The sequence below is a fragment of the Cydia pomonella genome, chromosome 12 (assembly GCF_033807575.1).
Source record: "Cydia pomonella isolate Wapato2018A chromosome 12, ilCydPomo1, whole genome shotgun sequence".
Lineage (NCBI taxonomy): Eukaryota > Metazoa > Arthropoda > Insecta > Lepidoptera > Tortricidae > Cydia > Cydia pomonella.
The window spans coordinates 14587056-14610854 of NC_084714.1; the positions used below are offsets into that span (position 1 = coordinate 14587056).

General features: G+C 36.4%; 1 protein-coding gene across 1 annotated transcript; it reads right to left on the bottom strand.

The window, feature by feature from the left end:
- Window positions 1–977: 977 nt before the first annotated feature.
- LOC133523688 (arf-GAP with dual PH domain-containing protein 1-like) lies at window positions 978–23362 on the bottom strand. Its single transcript, XM_061859368.1, has 7 exons — window positions 23173–23362; window positions 17646–17871; window positions 15215–15388; window positions 10731–10907; window positions 5351–5586; window positions 4647–4841; window positions 978–2870 (listed from the first exon to the last, which is right to left on the bottom strand). The coding sequence occupies exons 1-7, from the start codon at window positions 23252–23254 to the stop codon at window positions 2803–2805; spliced, it is 1158 nt and encodes a 385-aa protein (XP_061715352.1). The 5' UTR covers window positions 23255–23362; the 3' UTR covers window positions 978–2802.
- Window positions 23363–23799: the final 437 nt, after the last annotated feature.

Genomic DNA, 23799 nt, shown 5'->3' on the forward strand with positions numbered 1-23799 from the left:
GACCTCTGTCACGGCATGCCACGTGTTGCGTCCGGTTTCAGTATTTTTACTAAATGACCATGTAAGCAAACCAATAGCCTTCTGAATGTCGGTAATATCCGTGTAAGTGCTAGTCTAGAATTTCCTAATTATAATGCAATCACGCAACACGCCACCACTCCACAAGACGACAAAGATAAAAAGAGCTCCCAAGAGCGTACATTTTGCACGGTGTTCGGACTTCGGAGTTCTTTTTACATAAGTCGAACTCTGCCTAGATGAATCATATTCATACACTCTATGCTACTAATTCAAGCCATTCCTCCTGCGTCAGTGTTACATAGTATACCGTTTATAATAAAAATATTAAACCTACCTTATTTTTGGTAGTCTCCTAGCTTTGATTTTTAATCTGCTTATTATAATGTGATGATTATATAAATAACTTAGAACGCTTCATACGAACTTTTGACACAACAAAAGAGTATTGCTAAACTACAAAAAGTCGATTATGTATCGATTTGCAACTAGTTTTCTCTAATAACTGCTTAATGGCTTTACCAACCATATGCCTATTTGCGAAATTGTTTAGATTTTTTCTAATAAAACCGTCTTGGCTAACCATTATAATGCACACTACCTAGCACTATTATAACAAATCATATAGACAAGCACATATAAAAGCTAAACATTTTGCAAGCAATGCTTGTTAATTTATTTAAAACATTTTTATTGCTCTGTTTTGCAGTAGGTACTAAATCTTACGCGACGAAAAAAGTTACCTACTTAAACGATTATTACTAATTCATACATTTGTTTTAAAAGAGCCAAAAATTGAGCTAATTACATAAATAAAGTAATCAATTTGATTTGATTCAAATGATATAAATATTGACTATACTGTCAATTACTATCCTTCTTTTTTAAGGGTACAAATATTTAATAAACTCGCACACACTCATTACGATCAGTTTCCGATCTTTTAAAGCAATCCTGGATTGAGAGATTAATTATAATTTGTATTATTTAGGCCACTGGAGAGTTACGATGAACTGCACCTATAGTACCTGTTTATATTTGATTATAACGGTTTTGGAATTCATCTACAGATGAATCTGTATTGAAATTTTCCATTGTTTCAAAAACTAAATATTTACGGATGAGCGCCAATATTTTTTTTAAATAGTAGAATCGATAATGTGTCCCTCCGTTTTTCTAACAATTATAATTTTACTACTTTTTTTTTTAAACTGTGAAAATCGTTTAAGTTTGTCAGTAAATAAATTACTCTTATAATGTTGAAATTAAAGTTCAGTGTTTAAAAATTAATCGCTGATTTTTAACCGACTTCAAAAAAGGAGGAGGTTCTCAATTTGACTGTTTTTTTTGTATGTATGTTACTCAATATCTCCGAGAATTGTGAACCGATTTTCAAAATTTATTTTTAATCGAACGGGTATAACCCCGAGATTGTCCCGTTGGCACCAAGTCGGGGTCTGATGATGGGATCTTGGAGAAATCGAGGGAACTCTTCAAATGTTATAGGTACATGTATGGCGCTTTTGGTAATATTTGAAGTCGGTTTTATTTTTTGTTAAAAAGTTTTGATATAAATATATGGTCACGTCGTTAAACTTGCCTAATCCTTATAAATACGATGATTATTGTTTCTTAATCTTAGTTATGATGAGGAATACCACTAATAAATCTTAGCCAATATCAAACACAACTAAAATGATTACCGCCAATATAGTTACGTGTTACGTCCATATTTATAAAGGCTAAGTATATGTTGTTACTCAAATGCAAGTGAATATCACTTGAGTTCATAATTACTTGTGTTACTCCCATTATTACATAACAACGTATATTTAAAGTTATTCATTATACGAATTCCCTGTAGAATGTCTTTTAACCATGAAGAAGAGAGCACAGTTATTAATATAAATATTATGTTTAGTTTACAGTTTTATATGATTTAATATAAACCCGAACGAATATTATAATTTACAGCTATTGCATGATTATTGATTAAGTATTGTTATGTTGAAAAAGCTTAAGTATAACATATAGATTGTGCGCGTAGCCAGTATTCTCTAAGTGTACGCAAACACGTTGATATACCTACTAATATGAGAGTTAAACAATAAATGATAATAATTTAACATTCAGTCATCATTGCATTAAATACGAAGAGCAAACATTCTTAACTTATCTAAACACATGACTTTAAAACAAAATAACGAAGACAAAATATCGATATTTATCTCAATTAATGATTAAATTATATCATATAGGTACAGATAAATTATAATAGACTAAAGAAGTAGAGAAGTACCTATACGGAAAATATTAACAGAAATACTAGATAGCATTGCAAGATGCCATATTGTTGTGGTACTAAAAATGAATTGTCAAAACAACGAATTGACAACCCAGACCTAGTCGCCGCAAAATATACACAACACCGTACAGCGCCATCTTGTTTTTCAATCGACACTTTTATATGTTATTCAACTTCGTAGTCTGTTATAATTAATTTGTCTATTATTATACAAATGTCTCAAATAAAAGTACACGTCAAAAGTATAATTTGGCAATTTCAATCTAATACAAAACAATAACGATCATAAAATGTATTGTTAATTCTATAAAATCAAATAAATATTTTTGTTATCAAACTTACACTAAAATATTCATTTAAGTATTTAGAAAAGATTGAAAAACATTCCAGGTTCGAACGGAACACGAAATAATCCTATTGATTGGAAATGTGCGGCATCGGTCCCTCTTACGACTATGGCATAAGAGTGGACAGTGCGACTACCTTCCTGAGAATATGCTCATTGTGGAATTCGACGTGGTGCGCTTGCGGACGAGGGTCGCCTCAACTGAAACAAGTAATATATAGCTCAATATCGAACGATAGTGATAGTAGGGATACCAGTAGCTATGGAAGGTAGAGTTAAGGAACGCAATCTCCTTAGACAGAACTTATGCAAAAGTGTCCAGTGGTCAGCTATAAATAATAGTTCCAAATCTCTCCAGAGTAGCGCTAGAGTAGCTAAGAACCTAGGCGTTATTGACGGAGTGAGGTGCGCTGTCTATGATTTGATTTTCTTTTCAAGTATTTTAGGTATTGTAGCGCCACCTATCTAAGGTTTTTTGATGACACTTTTTGGTATATGGATATTCCATTCCTTATTCTTCCGTACCAGTAGCCTTACCATGAAATTGACATTGACATATTCGCCAACGTCTGCGTAACTTACTTTCTAGTTTCTATACATGTCGCTCGCGCTCGCACTAATATGCCAGTATGAGCGAGATGCATAGAAAGTAAGTTACGCACACGCTAGGGCAGGGGTTCCCAAAGTGTGCGCCGCGGCGCCCTGGTGCGCCGTAGAAAGTAAAGAGGGGCGCCGTGAGTTCTATCATTATCCGAAACCACAAATATTCGCGGGTACCTATTTGAGCGCTCGCAGCGGTAAATAATATAGCGTCGTGTCACTCTTTTTCGACCGTGATTTTAAATTTACAAGGGCGCCGTTGCAAAATACTAAACTTGTAACTGCGCCGCATGTTGAAAAAGATTGGGAACCCCTGCGCTAGGGAATATGTCAGTGTCTAACTCGTGGTAAGTCTAGTATACAAGCTCTTAGGAAACGGTTTTATGTTACTTTTATAGTTTTGACTATTGTGAGACACAAATTTAATAGCTAATAACAAAAAAACGTAATTGCGGCCTTTAAGGCTGCAGTGTATAGAGAAGGGATGAGTAGAAACTAATAAAGATTATTATATTTTAAATTACCCAGGACTCATCACAGCAAAATAGGATCTAGTTCATTGACATGTATCTAAGGGCAGGGCCTATGAGCATAAAAAAACAGCCAAGTGCGAGTCGGACTCGCACAGGAAGGGTTCCGTACCATTATTCATAAAAACGGTCACCCATCCAAGTACTGACCCCGCCCGACGTTGCTTAACTTCGGTGATTGGATGAGAACCTCGAGATTGGAAAGAAATATTTATTTTATTCTGTTTTTAATGTTTGTTGTTATAGCGGCAACAGAAATACATAATCTGTAGAATTTTCAACTGGCTAACTATTACAGTTCATGAGATACAGCCTGGTGACAGACGGACGGACGGACAGCGGAATCTCAGTAATAGGGTCCCGTTTGACCCTTTCGGTACGGAATCCTAAAAATAAATAAATCGTGCATTCTAATGACACAACGCGATTGGTTGATGAGTTCGCGTCACGCGCGCGATTGGTCGCAACTAGTTGCGTTAGACTGTAAGATTGACTCGAATTCGTGAGTGACAAGTGACAAGGTCCTTAGATAGATGTCAATGATCTAGTTAAAATCACTGCGAGATTTTAGGGTAGGTGTCAAGTGTCCATCACCGTGACATCATCATCGCGCGGTGGTTCTTGTACCCTCATTGATGGTTAAAAACGACTCCGACATTCAGTACATTCTTACCTAAAGTTCTATTTAAACGATGCAAGACTGCGTGCGATTTTAAAAATTCATTGTATCCGTGTAGTTCACATTAGAAAATCTCATGTAAGCTCTTGCACCGTCTATATCTATAGGTCGGTGTTGTATGTAATATTACAATGGTAAAAATGAGGCAATGTTAATTTTGATAGTTACTGGTGGAGTCCTGCGGCGACAGCGGCCGCTTGATGGCCTGCTGCAGCACCACGAGCCAGCCGGCGCGCTCCTCGTGCGAGCTGGCCGCCAGGCAGAACGTGCGCTCCGGCGTCACGAGCTGGAACGAGAAGCGCGCTTCTTTGCAGCCGTTGCCGGTGTTCGACACTTTGATGCAGTAGCCGTTGGATTCGTGGCCTGAAATTAGTAGAATTTCAAATTGTATAGATGTTTAAACTGTTTACCTACTACGGTGTTTACTTTGAGTTTAAGTAACTATTTTAAGTCATAAAGATATTATTTCAATCCAGACTGGACTAGAGACCTCTACTTTCATTCTTAAATCTTCGTAATCAGTTTTTTTTCTGTCTAAGTAGATGTGAAACATTGTCCAGGTGATTAGACATAGTACATGCATTTGACTTGGTTTGGCAACATTTTCCCTGAAGTTCCCATCTAACGGTAGCCACAGGGTAACAAGTGGGTAAGCTGACGGCTTTGTCCCGTCTGGCTGACATAATAGAGGTAATTTCGATGACCACTGTCACAAAAGCAAAAACGTAAACCTTGGCGTCATGTAAGGTTCTATGCTTTCCCCAACAATATTTTATGCTCAACATTACATTTGTGATTTGTTATGCCGATACTCAATATGTTGATGTTGCCTTGAGCAAATGAACAAAATAAAAAATAAATAAAATTCGTACCTATAAATATTTCTCCTTTCGGATAAGCGTCTAAAGGTTCATCATGATACATAAGCTTTCTCTGATCTAGAGTGAACCAGCGTCTCCTATGCGCATCTGAAGACCTAGGCCCGGTCTTCCAGAGCCAACCCTCTCTGGCGAAGTCCTTGGGCAGGCGGAGGATTAGGTCAGACTGTGGTGTTGAGGGAAACGCGACTTGTAAGAGGTGGAGCTTCGCGCAGCGTATTGCCATGTACCTGGAAGAAAAATGGAGTATTTTATTATAATGTAATATCGAAGTACGTGATACGGGAAGTATAAGCAACAATAACATATAGCGTGAAAAAAAAAGTGTTTTCATAGGTTGCAATGTTATTTTGGCCAACTATCGTCAACTATCGGATACCTATTTAATCCATCCATGCATTTAGACCAAATATACCTAACCATGATTCAATCTGTTTATGTTTAATTTAGTTTCGCTGTTAGCTGGAACAGGCCATAGAGCGCGTGAAAACGTCAGAATTTATTTTAAAAATCGAAGTCATTTCATCCCGCAGTTTGCGGATATTTTATATTAGGTACCTATCAACCGATGTATTTTATTTTAATAGGTAGCTAAACACTTATCGTGACCGCATAGTACACTAATTTTCCATAGACAACAAGCATTTCCCGTTATTTTGTAAATATAAATTTTACTTAACGGGTTGTACCTATTAATTGGTATTTGTCTCCATATTCGTATTAAAGTAGACGAAAGTGGGCGAACGTTTGGTGGTTTAAAATGAATCATATTTTATTCCTAAACGCTACTTGATCGATCAGTGTGTTGTTCCAAAACAAACAAATCAAACAAATTGACGTCAATGACCAGTTAACCACAGTCAGGGAAAAGTCATCGTGGTTCTCATCGTTGCTGAGCGTCTCTAAATACGGCCATTGAAGTTTCCGCGACTTCGAAAATTGAGTGTATCTCCATCCCTGACGCTCCAGGTATACTCGTAGCAAGAGCGATAGAGAAAGACGATGTTCAAATGTCAATGGTCGCCCCTAGCATAAAAGTAATACAAAGTCCTGAAAACCGTAACAACTATTCGTCATCGAATATCACATTATTCACATTAGACTGGTTCTGCCAAACGTGTGCGCAGTTGCATGCCTAATAAATTTTGATTGTCAATAAACCGCAGTATTTTTCCGTACATGTTGGCCAGTGTAACTTCCTATTTACAGATGAGCCTTCAGTATTCCCTTGGAACAAATAAACAATATGTTATTTATAGAAAGTCTGCGGTCGGTCGGTTTGTTTTGGTTCAACAGCTGCTGTGACAGTTTCCCTGACTGATTATTTGATTAATTAAGGGGTTAAATAATGCAGTTACATAAGGATGTAAATTCATGGTGAATATAGCCTAGGACTGCTTCGCTAGTTTTAAAGTTATTAATATGTATTAATTAGTTATTGTGATAGTATCTACCGTATAACAATAAAATATTTGTCCCTGCCACACTATTATCTTAGAACTTGCCATATGAGAAGAATGAATCCGAGCCTATCTCTCTGTTTAGCTTGACACTTTAAGCACATCTGTCTCCCTGCTGCTTAGTCAGGACACAAGTTCTGTCACAAAGATTTTTACTGATAAAAAAGTTATACGTACAGATCCCTTAATATACATACGTAAGGGCCGAAAGCTTATTTAATGCTGAATTACTACAATATAATTCATGTGTATTGGATTGCCAAAGTTGCAACTGTACATAATGTTTTACCAAAACTACTCGTTGGATGGCAGTCAAAAATAAGTGTGTTACTAAAAATTACCCTAAGTTTGAAGGGCATTAGCTGTAGTACAGACTTGTCGGAGAACTGAATGCTGGTGAGATTCTAATAAAGTAGGTTGATACAAATAAACAATTGTACCTGTTTTACTGATGTGACACACTCCTTCTTGTGAAGTAGGTATATTTTTTTACAATGCAGCAGCTAGCCGCGTATTCGCGTCTTACGTCAACCAAAGTAAAGTAAATAAAGCCGTGATCTAAATTTTAAAATAATTATATTACGTTTTGATCAAAACAAGCTTTCAATTAATATATAGCTACTTAAAAATAACTTGTATTATATTTTATCACTTTTATCAGTCAAAACCTTTGTGACAGAACTTATGACCTGACTAAGTATAGCAGGTATATAGAATTCGGAACATATAATCTCTTTTGAGTTTATTTTATTCTTTCAAATATTTTCTCTCGACTATAAAAAATCAAATTATAGTAACACCACACTGGTGAGCGGTGATAATACATATGTATTACTCAGGGTTTGTTAGTAGGAATTATAATGAATTCTATAATCCATGAAAGGCCGAGGTTCGCGGATAATATTAGATAAGTGTTTTTAGAGATTGAAAAAAGTATTTTTATCTCTTTATTTTAAGTCGGTTAATAACATCCCTATTGTGTATTATTTAGCCGTCCTTTGTTTGTTTCTATGAATTAGACACACTACACTATCTATAATCCTTGATTCCTGGAAGTTCCAGGTATGCCGATGGAGTCAAGGTCTAAAAAATCGATACGGGTAAAGGGTCTAAAATATCTATTCACGCTCACATATTATTGGTGCTTTGTCCGTGTCGTTAGACCTTTGTACCTGTATTTTCAATAGATTGAAACAAGTCCGATACGCACTCTTATTACCTGCCCTCCGTACAAGGCTCAAGTTAAACTAAGCATCAAAAAGGAACATCTGTTTCCTGCCTTTTAATGGCTCCTCTACACGATGGCCCAGCGTAGGCCAGTCCTAGGGACGCATTTATGCGTTAGAGGGTGCGAGTGATATTGCTATCTCATTTCACCGCATAGCTGCGTCCTTTATACTGGCCTAAGCTGGGCCATCGTGGAGAGGAGCCCTAAGAGTACCTAACTCTAGTGTTGTATGTTTATTTATTTTCACCACACCAACTGGTAAAGGCCCTCTTGATTGTTCAAAAACTAATGAGAAAGTTGCATTTTATCCACATATGGGCAAAATAATCAGATACAAGTTTTGAGTTGTTTCCTTATGTTAGCTAGTAGAATGGACTTTTATAAATGATGATTTTATTATTACATTAATTTGGATTTAATTTAATTTGAATATTTTGGTATTTTATAGTTAATAGTTTCTACGCGTTGGTGTGCTGAAAAATTTTGTGTTTCATTCGGAGGCAAAGTTTGTTTAACCCTCGTGCCTTGAAACCCTCGCAACGCTCAAGATTCCATTTCTCGAACCACTCGCTATGCTCGTGGTTCAATTGTGGAATCTTTCGCTTGCTCGGGTATCAATATTAGCACGAGCGGTTAAACAACAACTTTGCCCCCTTGTAAAACAATAGTACATTACGATACAAGTGCGAAAAATAGGAAATTCGAAACGAGTGGCGATAAATTAAAACACGACCGAAGGGAGTGTTTTAAATCGACACGAGTTGCGAATTACCTATTCGCACATGTATCGTACAACGTTTTACAGTAAGTACATATGGCCCTTTAAATGTTCGACACAGTAACGTAATATGCTAATTTTCGCACTAGTGCGGTAAAGTAGCTCCATATGTACTGTAAATAACTATTATTTATTTAGGAAACAAACAGTCACATTTTAATATATATATATATATATAAGCTTAAGTGATAACAAACAGACCTTTAGTTCCATTGAAAATAAAAGAATACATAGTTAATTACAGATCGAAACAGGGAAGGTGTTAGGCATTTTCTTGTCTGTCACGCATACAGGGAGTTCAAAACATCGGTAGGTAATTAATAAATGCATGACATAGTAGGGAATTTAAAATGGTATACAAAATCAATTAAAAATATATGTATCGCTATAATTGTTATGTTATTTTATAAACAGTAGATAGGGAATAATTCTCAAGTATCTATTTATTTAGCCTTCTTGTTTCTTAACCCATTTATCATAGAAAATATAATTTTACAGTACATATGGGGCTACTTTATAGCACTAGTGCGAGAAGTAGCATATTACGTTACTGTGTCGAACATTTAAAGGGCCATATGTACTGTAAAACGTTGTACGATACATGTGCGAATAGGTAATTCGCAACTCGTGTCGATTTAAAACACTCCCTTCGGTCGTGTTTTAATTTATCGCCACTCGTTTCGAATTTCCTATTTTTCGCACTTGTATCGTAATGTACTATTATATACTTATAAAAGAATTTGCCTTTAAATTAAACTCGACTGATACGAGTAACCAGCAATGCGGATAATTTACAACCGAAGACATTTATTTGGCCAATTCTGGATACATCAATATAATTTAATAGCTATATTTAAGGCACGACTTCCAATCTAGTATAGGCTAGTTCCCTAGGAAGGGCTAGCGAAATGGCAAGGGGCGCGCAATGCGTTCAATCTAAAAAAGAACGAAAATTTGACGCAATATAAAGTTGATAACCTTTGAACAATGGGTTTAAACAAAAAAATTCAGTGTCATTAAAGGCTTCAAATAAAATTAACTTTAAAAAATCTACAAAACAGAAAACCGCACCCTAATCGATAACATAACGTTATTTTCCTTCCCGAGTGATTTCAGCAACCGCAGACTATGTGTGATACTCGTACCTAATTTGACCTTGTTAAATGTAAGTAACCTCTATCTAGCTAGGCACTAATAAAAGTGTCACCACACAGCACAACAAATGAGTTAATTACTAGTTGCCTAAAATATTTATGATATTAAATCTATTTACCTTAGATATATTGATAAACAACTCACTGTCTAAACTGTTGAAGGCAGGACCATGGAACATACACTATACAAATCTGTATAAATTCAATACGGGCGAATATTTAAACGGTGGTTAGCAAAGGACCTAAGAAATGTATTAAGATAAATTTTGCTTCTCGTAATATTCGCAGTACATTGCTGCTGCTTAAACGTAACATAAAGAACTTCATAATTAATTATTACTCGGATAAATTCTATATCTGGTTTACTTTATCGGCCGTATTAGATTGTATACATATATTAGGCACGGAGCAAAAGAATAAATATAGAAATTCAATTTTTAACGGTGTGAAAAAGGATTGAAAGTATTCATTGAGTTCTACGCGAATGAAGACTATCTTGATATTAAAAAAAAAACTCGGAGTGAACTAAAATAACTCGCTCACTACTTTTGTATAAAAGTTTCATAATTCATATCAAGATACAAACTTTACGGAATCTACCTTCAGATCCACAGCGCAGGCTTCGTCAATCGTCATCTTACAAAAACCTCATTCATCTTAGGTTTCGTCAAAACAGATTGCTCGGACCTCGCGGTCATAACGGCGATTTCTCAAGAGCTACTGTTAGATAAATAACATCGTAGCAGGTACTCACCAACAGTTGATGACTTCTGGGTCCTCGTGGTAGACGTATATGTGTCTGGTGGTGCCGTCCTTCATGAATGTGAGTTGCATGGAGTTCATCTGGCCGATTTTCGAGGGGGCAAATGCGACGTTCAACTCTGACAACTTTAAGATTCCCTTTGGCTCTTTGTTTTCTTTTACGTGGTACCTGAACATGAGGGAAAGATCGAGAATTTTAGCTAATAGATAGACTCTTTAAAAAAGTACAGTCAGTTGCCAAAATATTTAAGAACGCACTGGCATTATTAACTCTACTGGAATTGTGATACAGTAACGGTCAAGGTCTTATAGGATCGTAGATATTTTTTGTTGCCTGTATATTTTAGTAAGATCAGGTAGGGTATGCTAGTCTTCTAGACAAGTCTGATAAGTGCGTATTGTTTTAACTTATAGGAGTTGAAATAAATTAAATAAACCAATATAAAACTAACGACGACCGGTCTGGCCTAGTGGGTAGTGAGTGACTCTGCCTATGAAGCCGATTGTCCCGGGTTCAAATCCTGGTAAGGGCATTTATTCGTGTGATGAGCATGGATATTTGTTCCTGAGTCATGGATGTTTTCTATGTATTTAAGTATTTTATAAATATGTATATATTATATATATCGTTGTCTAAGTACCCGCAACACAAGCCTTATTGAGCTTACCGTGGGACTTAGTCAATTTGTGTAATAATATCCTATAATATTTATTTATTTATTTATTTATATTTAAAACTAAATTCCTTTATTTTTATTTCGTTATTGCATCCATGGTTTGTACAGGTGTTACATAGTAGTTGTGAGTTTCACATGGACCCTGATAGGGTACAGCAATAGTCTTAAATCTAAGTTCTATACATAAATACTCAATGATGTAGAAAGTTTATTATTAAACCTCTACAATGATCAATTATAGACTCTACCTGACATTACATTAGAACGTATTAAATTACAAACTTACTCTAGTTTACACAAAAAGGATTAGGTATGTGATAAGATGATAATGATATGGTTGATGAAAATTATTTATGGCAATGAAATGAAATGATGCTAACTTTTTTTTATCAATGGTTTACCTCAAACTGTTTATTGTTGAGTAAAAATTTGTAATCCTTTTTTTCTCGTTTAGACATTTAGGTTTAAATTTTAAGTGGCACGTCCTTACCTGGAGCGACCAAAGTTTTTGATCCGATCGCGGAGTCGAGAGAAAAACTGATCAAGACAACTCGCGGATCGGCTACAGCCGTCTGATGGGTGGTGATACCTAGACAACCAGGGCATAAGTAGCGAGACCTACATTATTGACAACATTTCAAAATATATTTTACTAAACTACGGCAATTTTTGGGAAATTAAACAAATGTATACAAACAAAACCACGAGTTACACTAATATGTTATAACTTTACGTGTTATATTATGTATTTTGCATAAATTAAAAGTTATTATTTAAAAAAAAATCTAACGCTTACTTATAATATATAAAAAGTCACTTGTCTTTAAAAGTCTATATCCAACTGCTTTAGGATTGCTTAAAACATTCGAATGTGAATGTGTGAATTATAAATAGAAACCACACGAGTTGATTTTTTTCAGAATCAAAATTCAGATATTGTCTATGGCACCTTTGTTTTTGTATGGAAAAATCCCTCTAGTCACGGAATATCTGAAATTTAAGTGACCTCTATTCAGGCTCTGATTTTCTGATGTACCTTAAACTAAAAATGTTTCCTCACTTATTCACGATTTAATTAGGTGTTTAATTAAAAAGTAATATTTGTATAATTTTAAAGTAGGTAATTATTGGTTAGGTTGAAGCAGATGTGAAAGCATTTTACATACTCTTTATCTCGGAGTCCCTTAAGGTCTAATTTAATTTATTGTTAGTAATACTATAAATTTTGAAATATTGTCAATTTGTATAAATCAAGCTACATCTATTTAGTGCTTACACCTACATTCCATGCTCATAACCTCAAATTCTCGCAAATATTTCTGTCATAACATTGGGATCAAAAGTATGCGAACGTACCTACAAAAGCGACAATCGACATACACGCGAGAATACAACGGAACATTACGATTTTCCTGTTTATGCGTACGAGTCAGTTAGTGTTGGTATTGCGGTACCATCCAGGTTTTTCTAGTTATGTCACAATTCAAATAAATAACTTATGGTTACAAATTAGGTATTCCGCTTTGGCTCGAATAAGTGAACAGCTCAATAATAGCCCAAACGCCTGTTTTGTTGCTTAGTAACTGTTTTTTCTAACGAGATAAATTATTTTTGCCTTAATTACAAATACAATACTATTGGGTACGATTAATTACAAAATAAAATTTCACTTGATTTTGCAATGTAAAGGCAGGTTTATAAGTTAGTAGGTAAAGCCTGACCAGTAATATATGATCACGTGCCATATTGTGGAATATAATTGGAACTAATTTTTTCATACTAAACTGAACTGTCACCCTATACATGAGAATAACAGCGCCCTCTTGACAATTATCAATATTTCTGGTCGGGTACCATTAAATTTACGATGAGATTAACAGCTCAGTTGTCATTTACGTTTTCGCTTGTCAACTGTTATCCTCAAAAAAATAAATTATGGCAGCCCCATTAGGTGACATCACAAAACGACTCTAAACGGATGTCTATCTCGACGTCACAATTTCTCAAGATTCCGCCATAGCGTTGTTTACCGTCTATTTAAGATGGGTGTGCCAAAATATGACGCCGTTATCTTGGTCGCCAAGTCGGCGATGAGTTTAAAATTACGTAGTTAGTCAATATTTGAACAGTTTTTACGTAGATTTTAATTTTTTTACTTTAGTAACAGGGGCGTGGAGTTTTTCCGATGGGATTCGTACAGCGACTACGTAACGAACGCGGCACCTGTTGACCTAGGTACACATGGTTTTATCTTGCCTATTTTAATCTGTTATCAATCAATCGGTTTAATATCAATCAATCTTATGATTGATCACTTTGTGCGTTCTGATTATTTGGTATTTTTTGCAAGGCTTGTTTTAAATATTCAATTGTAAATTCATCATCTACTACATGTTTTACACCATAATAGTTTCATAACATTTTGTTTCATGTGTACGTTCGCGCAAGTCTTTATTGGTTTTAGCATTACAGTGTTTTAATAAATGATTAAGCGTTTTCTTATTTCATTTTCCTGTCTGAATCAAACAATCGTCTATGTTGATTTTGAGACCGGATTTATTTTTGAAGAATAACAATCTTCCCGTTGGTACATACGGTGGACGAAAATAGAATACTTATATGGATTATTAATGAATCATGATGACTTGGGATGTCGGGAATGAGTGAAGTGATGGTTGAAAATGTTAGATATATACACGTTAGAAATATCATGCATAATATTACCCATACAATTTGATTTAATTCAGAAGTTTTTCTTTATAAATCCTCACTTATACTTTGACATAAGTTGTTATAACAAAGTAAAGAACATTAAATTTATTTTGCAAATTGTATGGATAATTACCTAAATTAGTAACAGGAAAGCGAACACAAGTATCTAAATTGATATTTCAAGCTGGCATCTTACTTAGGTATTGTCAAACTATAGTCTCCATCTATTGAGCTACTGAAAAAGAGATTAAATTACGAAAGAGAAAAAACCGGGCAAGTGCGAGTCGGACTCGCGCACGAAGGGTTCCGTACCATTATTTATAAAAACGGCAAAAACATTATATTTGTTGTATGAGAGCCTTCCTTAAATATTTATTATTCTGTTTTTAGTATTTGTTGTTATAAATTTCAACTGTCTAGCTATCACGGTTCATGAGATACAGCCTGGTGACAGACGGACGGACGGACAGCGAAGTCTCTGTAATAGTGTCCCATTTGACCCTTTCGGTACGGAACCCTAAAAATTAATGACTAAAGGAAGACTCAGGCTATAACGGCCCGGGTCCGGACCGAGGCGTCCGGCCGGCCGGGCTGAAGTGTCTTCAGTTTTCTATAGAAAGTGTCACGTGATCATCGATCACCCGTCATAGAAAACGATGAATCGGAAGGTTAGGCCTAGCGTGAGTCATCCTTAATTCGATTAAGAATAAATATTGAAAGTTATAATTTTCATGTTCATAAACGGATTTTTTGTATTTCGAGTTGTCTTTAATCTCATTTTCAATGAAACCCCATTCGACCAAGAACATCATGATGCAACTAAGTATACAACAAATAGTATAAGGACCTCTTTCTACTAAATGGATGGATTCGCCAATAAGACAAGTAGAGGCACCGCGGGAAATTCCATGCTTTCGCCGAAATAGATCATTCATTTCTTAGCCCATCGTATGAAATAAAGCCAAAGCTATAAAAACACGCACAAAATATCTGGGCACCTTATTTCCATCGCATCACTCGTAATATCTACTTGTTATACCAGTGGGGTGCATAGATATTTTTACAATGTAACTTTTTTGAAACTCACTTGAGTGTGTCTTCGCTCTCATTGAGCACAAACTTCCTAAGCTGGTAGCGGTTGTCCTCTTTTCCCCTCTTCATGAGGAACCCCTCCATGGTGCCGGAGAGGTAGCTCTGGCGTTCGGGGTGGCAGAACTCCTCGCGTTCGTACTTGGCGCGGATCCATTGTTCAATTAAAACTCTGGAAGTAGGACAAGGGTTAACTTACTTGCTACTGGATTGATAAGAATTTGGGAAGAATTAAATTATTACTAATAATTAATTAAATATTATTAATGAAATATTTATATTATATTAAAGGATGACTCACGCTAGAACGCTACGTGATCACCGAGCTTTTCTATATAAAACGAAGTGTCGGAGGATGCGGCCCAGACATGGACCGTTCTTGCGTAAGTCATCATTGATTGCCAATTATAAAGATAGGTATAGAGAAAGATTTAGATATTCCGACACAGCAGCGGCTATGATAGGACTTATTATGAGTTCACGTGATGCTCCTCATATTGTTCCTAGACCGGTTAGCCTATGAGTTAGTACCTACCAAAATTTTAGGTTAATATTGTACTAGTTACTGTGGCTCAAAACACTTGGTTTCTAGTGTAGTCTTTAAGATTTATGAAACAATGAAAAGAACTACGAATATACGAGTGGTAATAACCACCCATTAAATAAGACTTTATTAAATAAAAATATATTTTAGGTATACGTCAGTCGTCACGCCAGGGTTCCCACTCGCTTTCTCCAAGTTATTTGTTGTGCTTTTCCGTGAATTGACTGAGTCACACACATCCATTCCACCCTAAGATTCCACCCTTGTGGGCGTTTCTGCCTACACGCAAAACTTTTGATTTCCAAAGAACTAATTATCATTTTCCTATTATTATACAAAAAATACTTATGTAGGTAGTTAACTACTGTGTACTCGTATTTCTCTGTTAGGCACCACTGTGGCTTTAAGAGGAAAGAGAGCTTACATTATTACCTATATACACAACTTATTACATTTACTATTATTGAACTGTCATTGTAAAGCAGATAATTTCGCATAATTTTATTTTATTTTAGTTACTTCTCAGCCTAGAGTTAGTAGAATAATTATTTAATTCATATATTTCTGATCCACGAGGAATAAATCGAACTCCTAAAATATGCATAGTCTCTCAAAAAGCATGATTTTGGCACTGGATCATTTCACAATTTTGATTACAGGCAAACCTAGTCTGTCCCTGATGTAAAAACCAAGTGTCTGATAAACTGTTTTGTATTCGGTTTTTTATTGGTTTGCACATAAACAACTAACAATGCGTAATTCACGGCCATGGACACTAAAGACAAACAACTTAGATCATTAGGTCCCATTAATGCATCAGACAAACAATCGCCACGTCAGTCGGTCAAGAGCGCTTTACAGGAAATACCATCGGCTTACTCGCCAGGAAATGCTCGAAGTTCTTATGACAAATACTCTTGTTTTGACTACGGTCTTACTAAATCTAATTTTAGAAGCGCAACACTTGTGAAATATGAGAAGTTGACTAAATATCAATCAGTAAAAAGTGGCACAAAACTGCACCAATAGAACTTACATGTACATTCTATTTGGGCATGTTTCTGACGTGTGTTAATTCTACTATTGAACCTAAGTTAATCAACGAAGTGTCATGGTTTGTTTTTTTAAAGCTGATTTTCTACAAAAAACCCGGGTTGCAGTTTTTCTTGTTTCCTTAGTGAACTTGGCTGCAGATTTAATGATCGCGTGTGCCAGCAGTCTACGGGTTTCTCGGCCTCCATGTTTTGTATTGTTTATGTAAAAACGAATAAGTACTTATTACAGAATGATATCGTGTGGTTTAAACATAAGGAAAACAACGTTATATAATAACACTATTACATTGGTTACAATTCAAATGAGTTGGCAACTCGACTGTTCGGGGAAGTCCAACCAAAAGCACTTTCTTATTTCATACGAATATATGTAATTCTCATTTTTTGTTTTTTTTTCGGTGCAGGACGGGGTGCAGGTAGACCGAAAAGGAAATGGCAGGACGACTTGGACGCATTCTATCCAAAATGGTGGGAAAATGCCAATGACAGGGTTGAGTGGGGAAAACGAGGGAAGGCATTTGCCCAGCAGCGGGACACTGAAAACCCGAATATCCCTCATTCTTTGCACTTGCGAGTTCTCCCAACGGTCTAGTTTGAGATGTTTCACATTGCTGGTTACAGAACAGAGCGCCGAACAAATACTTACTATGAGTCGTTCTTCATAGGCCTCCTGTATCAGGGCGGAACGCGCTCCTCATAAGTCACAGTTGTGTCCTCGCGACAATGTTCCCAATGTCCTTTATCCTCTGCACTTGCGAATCCTCCTAGCGACCCGGTTCAAGTTATTTCACTTTTCTGGTTACAGAACAGAACGCCTAACAAATACTTACTGTGGGTCGTTCTTCGTGGGCCTCCTGTAGCAGGGCGGGACGCGTTCCTCATACTTGTTTCTTGCGACGATGTTCCCAATGTCCCTCATCCTCTGAACTTGCGAGTCCTCCCAACGATCCAGTTTGAGGTGTTTGACTTTGCTGATGTGAGCGCCCATGCCTCGGTGGATTGAGGCACAGCGCATGCAGATGAATATGCCCAGGTTGTATGAAGCCCAGTCCGGGTCTGGAATAGGATGGAATTATAAGCATTTGTGTCATATTAAAGCTAGTTCTAACTAACTTATAATACTTTAGTGTTGATTCAACGCACCGATATTTTAATCAGGAAAAATATTGGTGGGTATTGAGTACGAAATAAGAATATTTTAGGATTTTGTAGTCAACATGGAACCCTTACAGTTATAAATATACAGAGAAAAAACTATGTATACGTACCATTATGTAAATCCCTATTTAAACCCTATTTACTTTATGAATCGCTATAAATCGATACGACATTTCAAATACCTAGTGAACAGCTAACGTTAAAATTGTTTACTTTATTGTTTTCTATGTAATAGATGGTTATCTGTAGATAAACCCCCCTTGTTATTGACTAGGCCCTGTATTCCCAAGTGCTAGCACATATTCGACTGAAGCGACCCAGTCTATTGTGGCCTCGAGATTCAGAACAACATAATCGGTCTCATAGATGACCTAGATCAAGAGATCACAATTATCCAAAAGTTGGTAAGAATTCTAAGAACTCGTGGCTTCATTTAATTTGCAGAACTTTTGGTGGTGAATATTGTTATGACTTTATAAGCAACCGTACTTGCCAACAAAGTTTTAAAGATCTCTACACGAAAACGTAGGTAATCTAGTCCTAAAGGTTTCATCTGCGATTTGTTGCAAAGTACCTAGTGCCCTTTAATAAACACTAACTTATACTGGTTTGGCCGAGACGAATAAAGCGATAGAACAAAGGTACTTTGGATTGTAGTAGCGTAGCAAAAACATTTGTTTGTACGCGTGGCATTTCGTTATCGGGTGACGCGCGTGATAAGAGCAAATCATAAGAAACGGAGTTGGTACACACAGTAAACACGATAAAGATATCTTCACTTATTAAAGTTGATTAATTGTGAACGGTTAAGATACTTTGGGTAATAAAGGGTTCTTTTGGATATTTTATTTACCATAGGTATATCCTTAAAATAAATCTCTTCCAGACTCTACCTGCAGTAAATATGTAGGCACTGGATAATATTTGTCTACAAAGGTACAAATTGATTAAAAAAAATCATAAATAGGTTGATATGGAGTATAAAGACAAGCTTTACACCACCTGATCTGATGGTAATGAATACATTGACATATTACCTGCCTATGCAAAAAATATAATTAATACAATCTTACAAAACTTGAATCTTCATGGGTGTCTAGTCCATATATTTTTGGAATGGTGCTGTATGTCACCTTCACCTATCTACATTATTGAGCTGTTCAAATCTGTAAAACTTTTCTGGCCAATTTCAAACAAGATAATGCGACAGGTGCACTCTATTTGCGCATTTTGCATACTGAACCCTAAAAATGTACACCGCGAGGGCAGTTTATAAATAATGAACTCCCGCCGAGACCAAACTTGGACGGTTACTTAGCCAACTTGCAGGTTACCTAACTACTCATTTCGGTTTAAAGTTTATTTCGGTATTATTTGACCGAAATAAGCTTGGGATTCGAAACTACCTTGTATCGGGATTTATGATTTACTTTATGATATTTTATAATAGATTTTAGTTTGATTCTAGCTTTGTTTAAATGGTAGGTACATAAGTAGGTATTAAATTATTCCTATTTGTGACAGACTCTTGATATTTATAGTCACATTATGCTTGGTACATATCCATATTCTTTTTATTTGTTTTATCTTTAAGAAATGTTTGCGACATCTTCCAGACCAGGGTCCATTTGCATTAATGTTCTTATGTAATGTAAGTGTACACTTGGATGCAAAATAAAAATCACTATCTGTCTTGTATCTCTCTCTCTCTAAAAGTACCTACCTTTAGCTCAACAGTGTACCAACTTATAATCGTCAATTACGTTTTTATAAATATGAGTTCTTTCTATCTATGAAATTATAAATGTATTTTGTCCGTCCGTACAATAAGTCCTTTGTATCCCCATTTGTCCCCACCCGGCACAGATAGGAACAGGTGTTTTCATATAAATCATTCCCATTTGTCCCCGTTTCACGTGGGTCGAGGACAAATCGGAATACACCGTAAGTCCGTACGGGTGGGCTATACAAAAATTGTTTTGTGTTTTTGAGTGGGTTGCTTTTTTGAAGGCGGTTTCCCTTTTAAAAAAAAAGATAATTACATATCTTTAGTGTAGTGTATATTCAGTGTAGGCTAGGTTCACACGGCATAAATTTTTCCCGTATACGGGATTTTATCGAATACCGTAGTGGCACCAAAATTTGTATGGCAACTTTCAAAATGGTTCACAAAGAGAGTGAGACTTTGTGATACTGCGAAACTGTTATTTTGCGACTCCGCCTCCGGTGCACGGTGTCGTGCTTATGACGGAGCAGGATGATTGCGTATGCGTAGTAGATTGGGCAATCGAACCAGCATATTAGTAGGAAGGTAGATAGATATCTGGGATATAGGTAAAAACTGAGCTCAAGTTTACCTTAATGTAGCTGGAGAGTTGTATTCCAAATTTCAATTGATTAATGACATAACTAAGTATCTCATAATAGTAACACTATTGTTGATGTAGGAAGTATCTTTAGGTACTATATCTTAGGTTATTTAACTTTAGTTCTATTTTTAAACATCAAACAAAAGCAAAATTTTATAGGTCTATTTGGAAAGTGTTTGCCTACGTTTACCAAGTCACGTGTTGTTTAAATAAAAAGATTACAAGTGGAACAGAGCCCAGCGACAGCAGGTGGACTAGTTTGCTGTAGCAGGGAAGCCGGAGGTGCTAAATGTGTAGTTACTCGATCGTCGTAGAGGCCTATTGCATTCGTTAGATTAGATAATAGGTAGAATAAAAGGTTATATAGGTAATGTTTTCTTTTCCAGTGGTCAGGTAAGCGTCTACAGATTTTAAAAATATGTAAATAAATATAACATTACGCACGCCAGATATTGGTAGTTTCAGTCGTGCAACATGTCTTTGATAACAAGGGTATTGATATTTTGCCGGTTTACATGGTCGGGCTGGTCAAAAGGGAGGGCAGAAAATTAGGAAAACTAAAATGTACTCAAGCGCATCAGATATTCAGTGAAAATGTTAAGTTGACAAATGTTGTACAAATGCTCCCATTCAAAAGACTGACGATTAGAAAGTGACGCAAGCTTGTAGATTTTAGAAAATAAATAAAACAGCCATCTTGAAATATTCGAGCGTGTTAGAGTATTATACAGAAGGTTCAAATTGTGTTAAACCTAAATCTGACCATAATATCGTGCAGTAGCTTTAATCTGCTTTTTTTTTTTTTAGATAATTTCCATAATTTGATGTCGATTATTTTTTTATATATAAACACTTTTTGTGCATAAAAAACGCGTTGGATACCGTAAAGTAAACCAAAATCGAACGACGCGTTCAAGAGATATCACACGAAAACAGCAGGAAATTTCAGAAGTTGCGTGCAAGGTTAACAATTTTCTATATTTTTAATTATCATATAATCGTCATCCGAGGAAGTATTGTTGTATCAACTGGATTAGATTATATTTATTTTTTCCACTAGATCCATTGGGTCGTCAATATTACATTCTGCCTCCATAATACTAACAAGAAATCATCATTACTAAACTTACTAAACTTCATAAACGTTTATTGCTACTTCGGCTTGTGCGATTTGTTCCCTTCAAAATAAAATAATAAATCGACCGCACTCGAGTGAGTTAAGGTAACGTTTGATTTTGCAACTTTGTTACCCTCTCACTCGCTTATGTGTCGCTGAAATCGTTGAAATTGAAATGGACACTTTTTAACAAGTATATCCTATCCAATCCACTAACCTTAATCTGACGAGCTCGAGTATTTCTAACGATCGATTATTTTAAATATTCTGACAGGCTCTCCTGGAAGCGCAGCTCTGATTTAAGGATTCATACATGGTGAAGGTACTCAACAGGATCACAGGATTCAAGGTATCCCCCACTTAATCTGCCGCGCTCGAGTAACTCCCAAAATCCTTTCTTGGACTCCCCTACCACTGGTGGCTCTACTTATTGAACGTTTTTACTAGTGACTGGTATTTTTATTATTTAGGTGGGTAAAGTAAAGGTCCTAATCCTAATCCAACCTTTTAGACTTGATTAAGAATACAACTAAGGTATTGCGCATTACGAAGACTTTGAGCACCTATGTTATAGCTTCCTTTGAAAAGCTAGTCAAACAATCTTTCACAATCTCATATCTAGATATAATATACCTAGTAAGTAAAATAAATTATACCTTTTGTTACCAATTAACTGAAACAAGAATAGTATTGCGCAACAAGTAGATACTCAATAGCGCACTTTACTCCCATAAGCCCTCTACGATAAGCCAAACAAAACATACATGTTATGAAGAAAACCTACGTGAAACCTACCCGTTTCCGTTTTTAAACTGCCCACATACGTCAACATCCGACAATCATGAAGGCAATCGAATTTTTTATAGGTATAGAGGCCTAGTCACACCCAAACAAATGGTGAGTCATCGACAACAGAGCTTATTTACCACAGTGAATGGCTTAGCCGAGCGTAAGGTACCTGCCTTACATATGCAAGTCTGTTTAGCATTGACTGACCAGCTGATAGGTTATTGCTGAAGCTGCATTGCTGGGCTGGGCCTACCCTACACACATCCGTGTTGCTCACGCAAACAGACAACCGTACACGCGAACGTCACAACGCAGCAACGCACACATGCAAAGGTGGCCTCTGTTACATCGTAAATAACACCTATGTTTTGGTCATCTTAATCATAACAGTTGTGTAATGCACTAAACACTAATAAAAGCGAGTCTGCTTTCGACTAAAATTAGCTTTTATATCAGAAAATGCGTCTACAAACCAATACAAACTTTAGTTTGCGAGTTTTATGTAGCTTTAGCATGTATCTTATATTCGTAAACTATTCAATAAGCATTCGGGTTAGTCTTCAATAAAAAAATTAAAAAAAAGTACAAAGCAATCACAAATAGAGACGTAGTAGAGGCGGTTCGCTTGGTCACACAAAATCAATTTTCAATTAGCGTGCACCATAAGCGGAACCGACAACACTCACGTATCCTTCCTTACCGCTCTTATGTTACCCAAATTTGGCAAAGGATTATTTTAATTCTGTTGGTCAAAAACGTGTTGTGCTCCTATGTTGATTTTCATTGAAAGCATTTTACTCCGAGGTCACTGAACTCCAAAGCATGGACGCACTTACGCCCCCCCCCGCCTATTCACCCCATGGAAATACCACGCTTCACAACGAAAACATTATCACTATTAAATAATCACTGATTTCCACGTACCGTCGGCTCCACAATCGGCACAAACATTGTTCCCACTTTTCGTTTGCAACTCCTGTAACAATCTCTCGTTATGGTCAACCATCGTGGAACTTTTGCATCAATAATTGAGACATACACGCTCGCGTACGTACTGCGTTCGAAAGTCTAACGCGTTCTCTGCCAATGCGCGAGGGAGCGAGACTTCGCTTCGACCGACGGACGGCTGACGACGCACGGCGACGTTCGGTTCAACAAACGCCATTTCGTGTCGTCGAAGGATTCGCCGTTTCACTCATACACTAGTCGTTCTCGGTACGCTTGAATGAGATAGAAAGAGAGGTCTAGTTTCGGTACATGAATGAAACCAGTGAGTAGTTGGATCTCGTAAATCGTATTGGTGTGTGTGTATGGCGTAGTACGTGATACAAGTCAAAAAGAGACGTCTCGCGTAAATACAGAGAAGCTATAGTTATGTATGAACGTAGTTGTAGTTTACGCGCTGTAGGTACATACTTACACCTAGGCAAAGTGGTCGAGTTTCGTTTGTCTAGCTTTTGCAATGTCTAGCGGATTTTCCAATGAGTTTGTGACGAATGACGTATCTGATTTCTCATTCCGCTATTCCGCGTCCTATTTATAAACTATGAC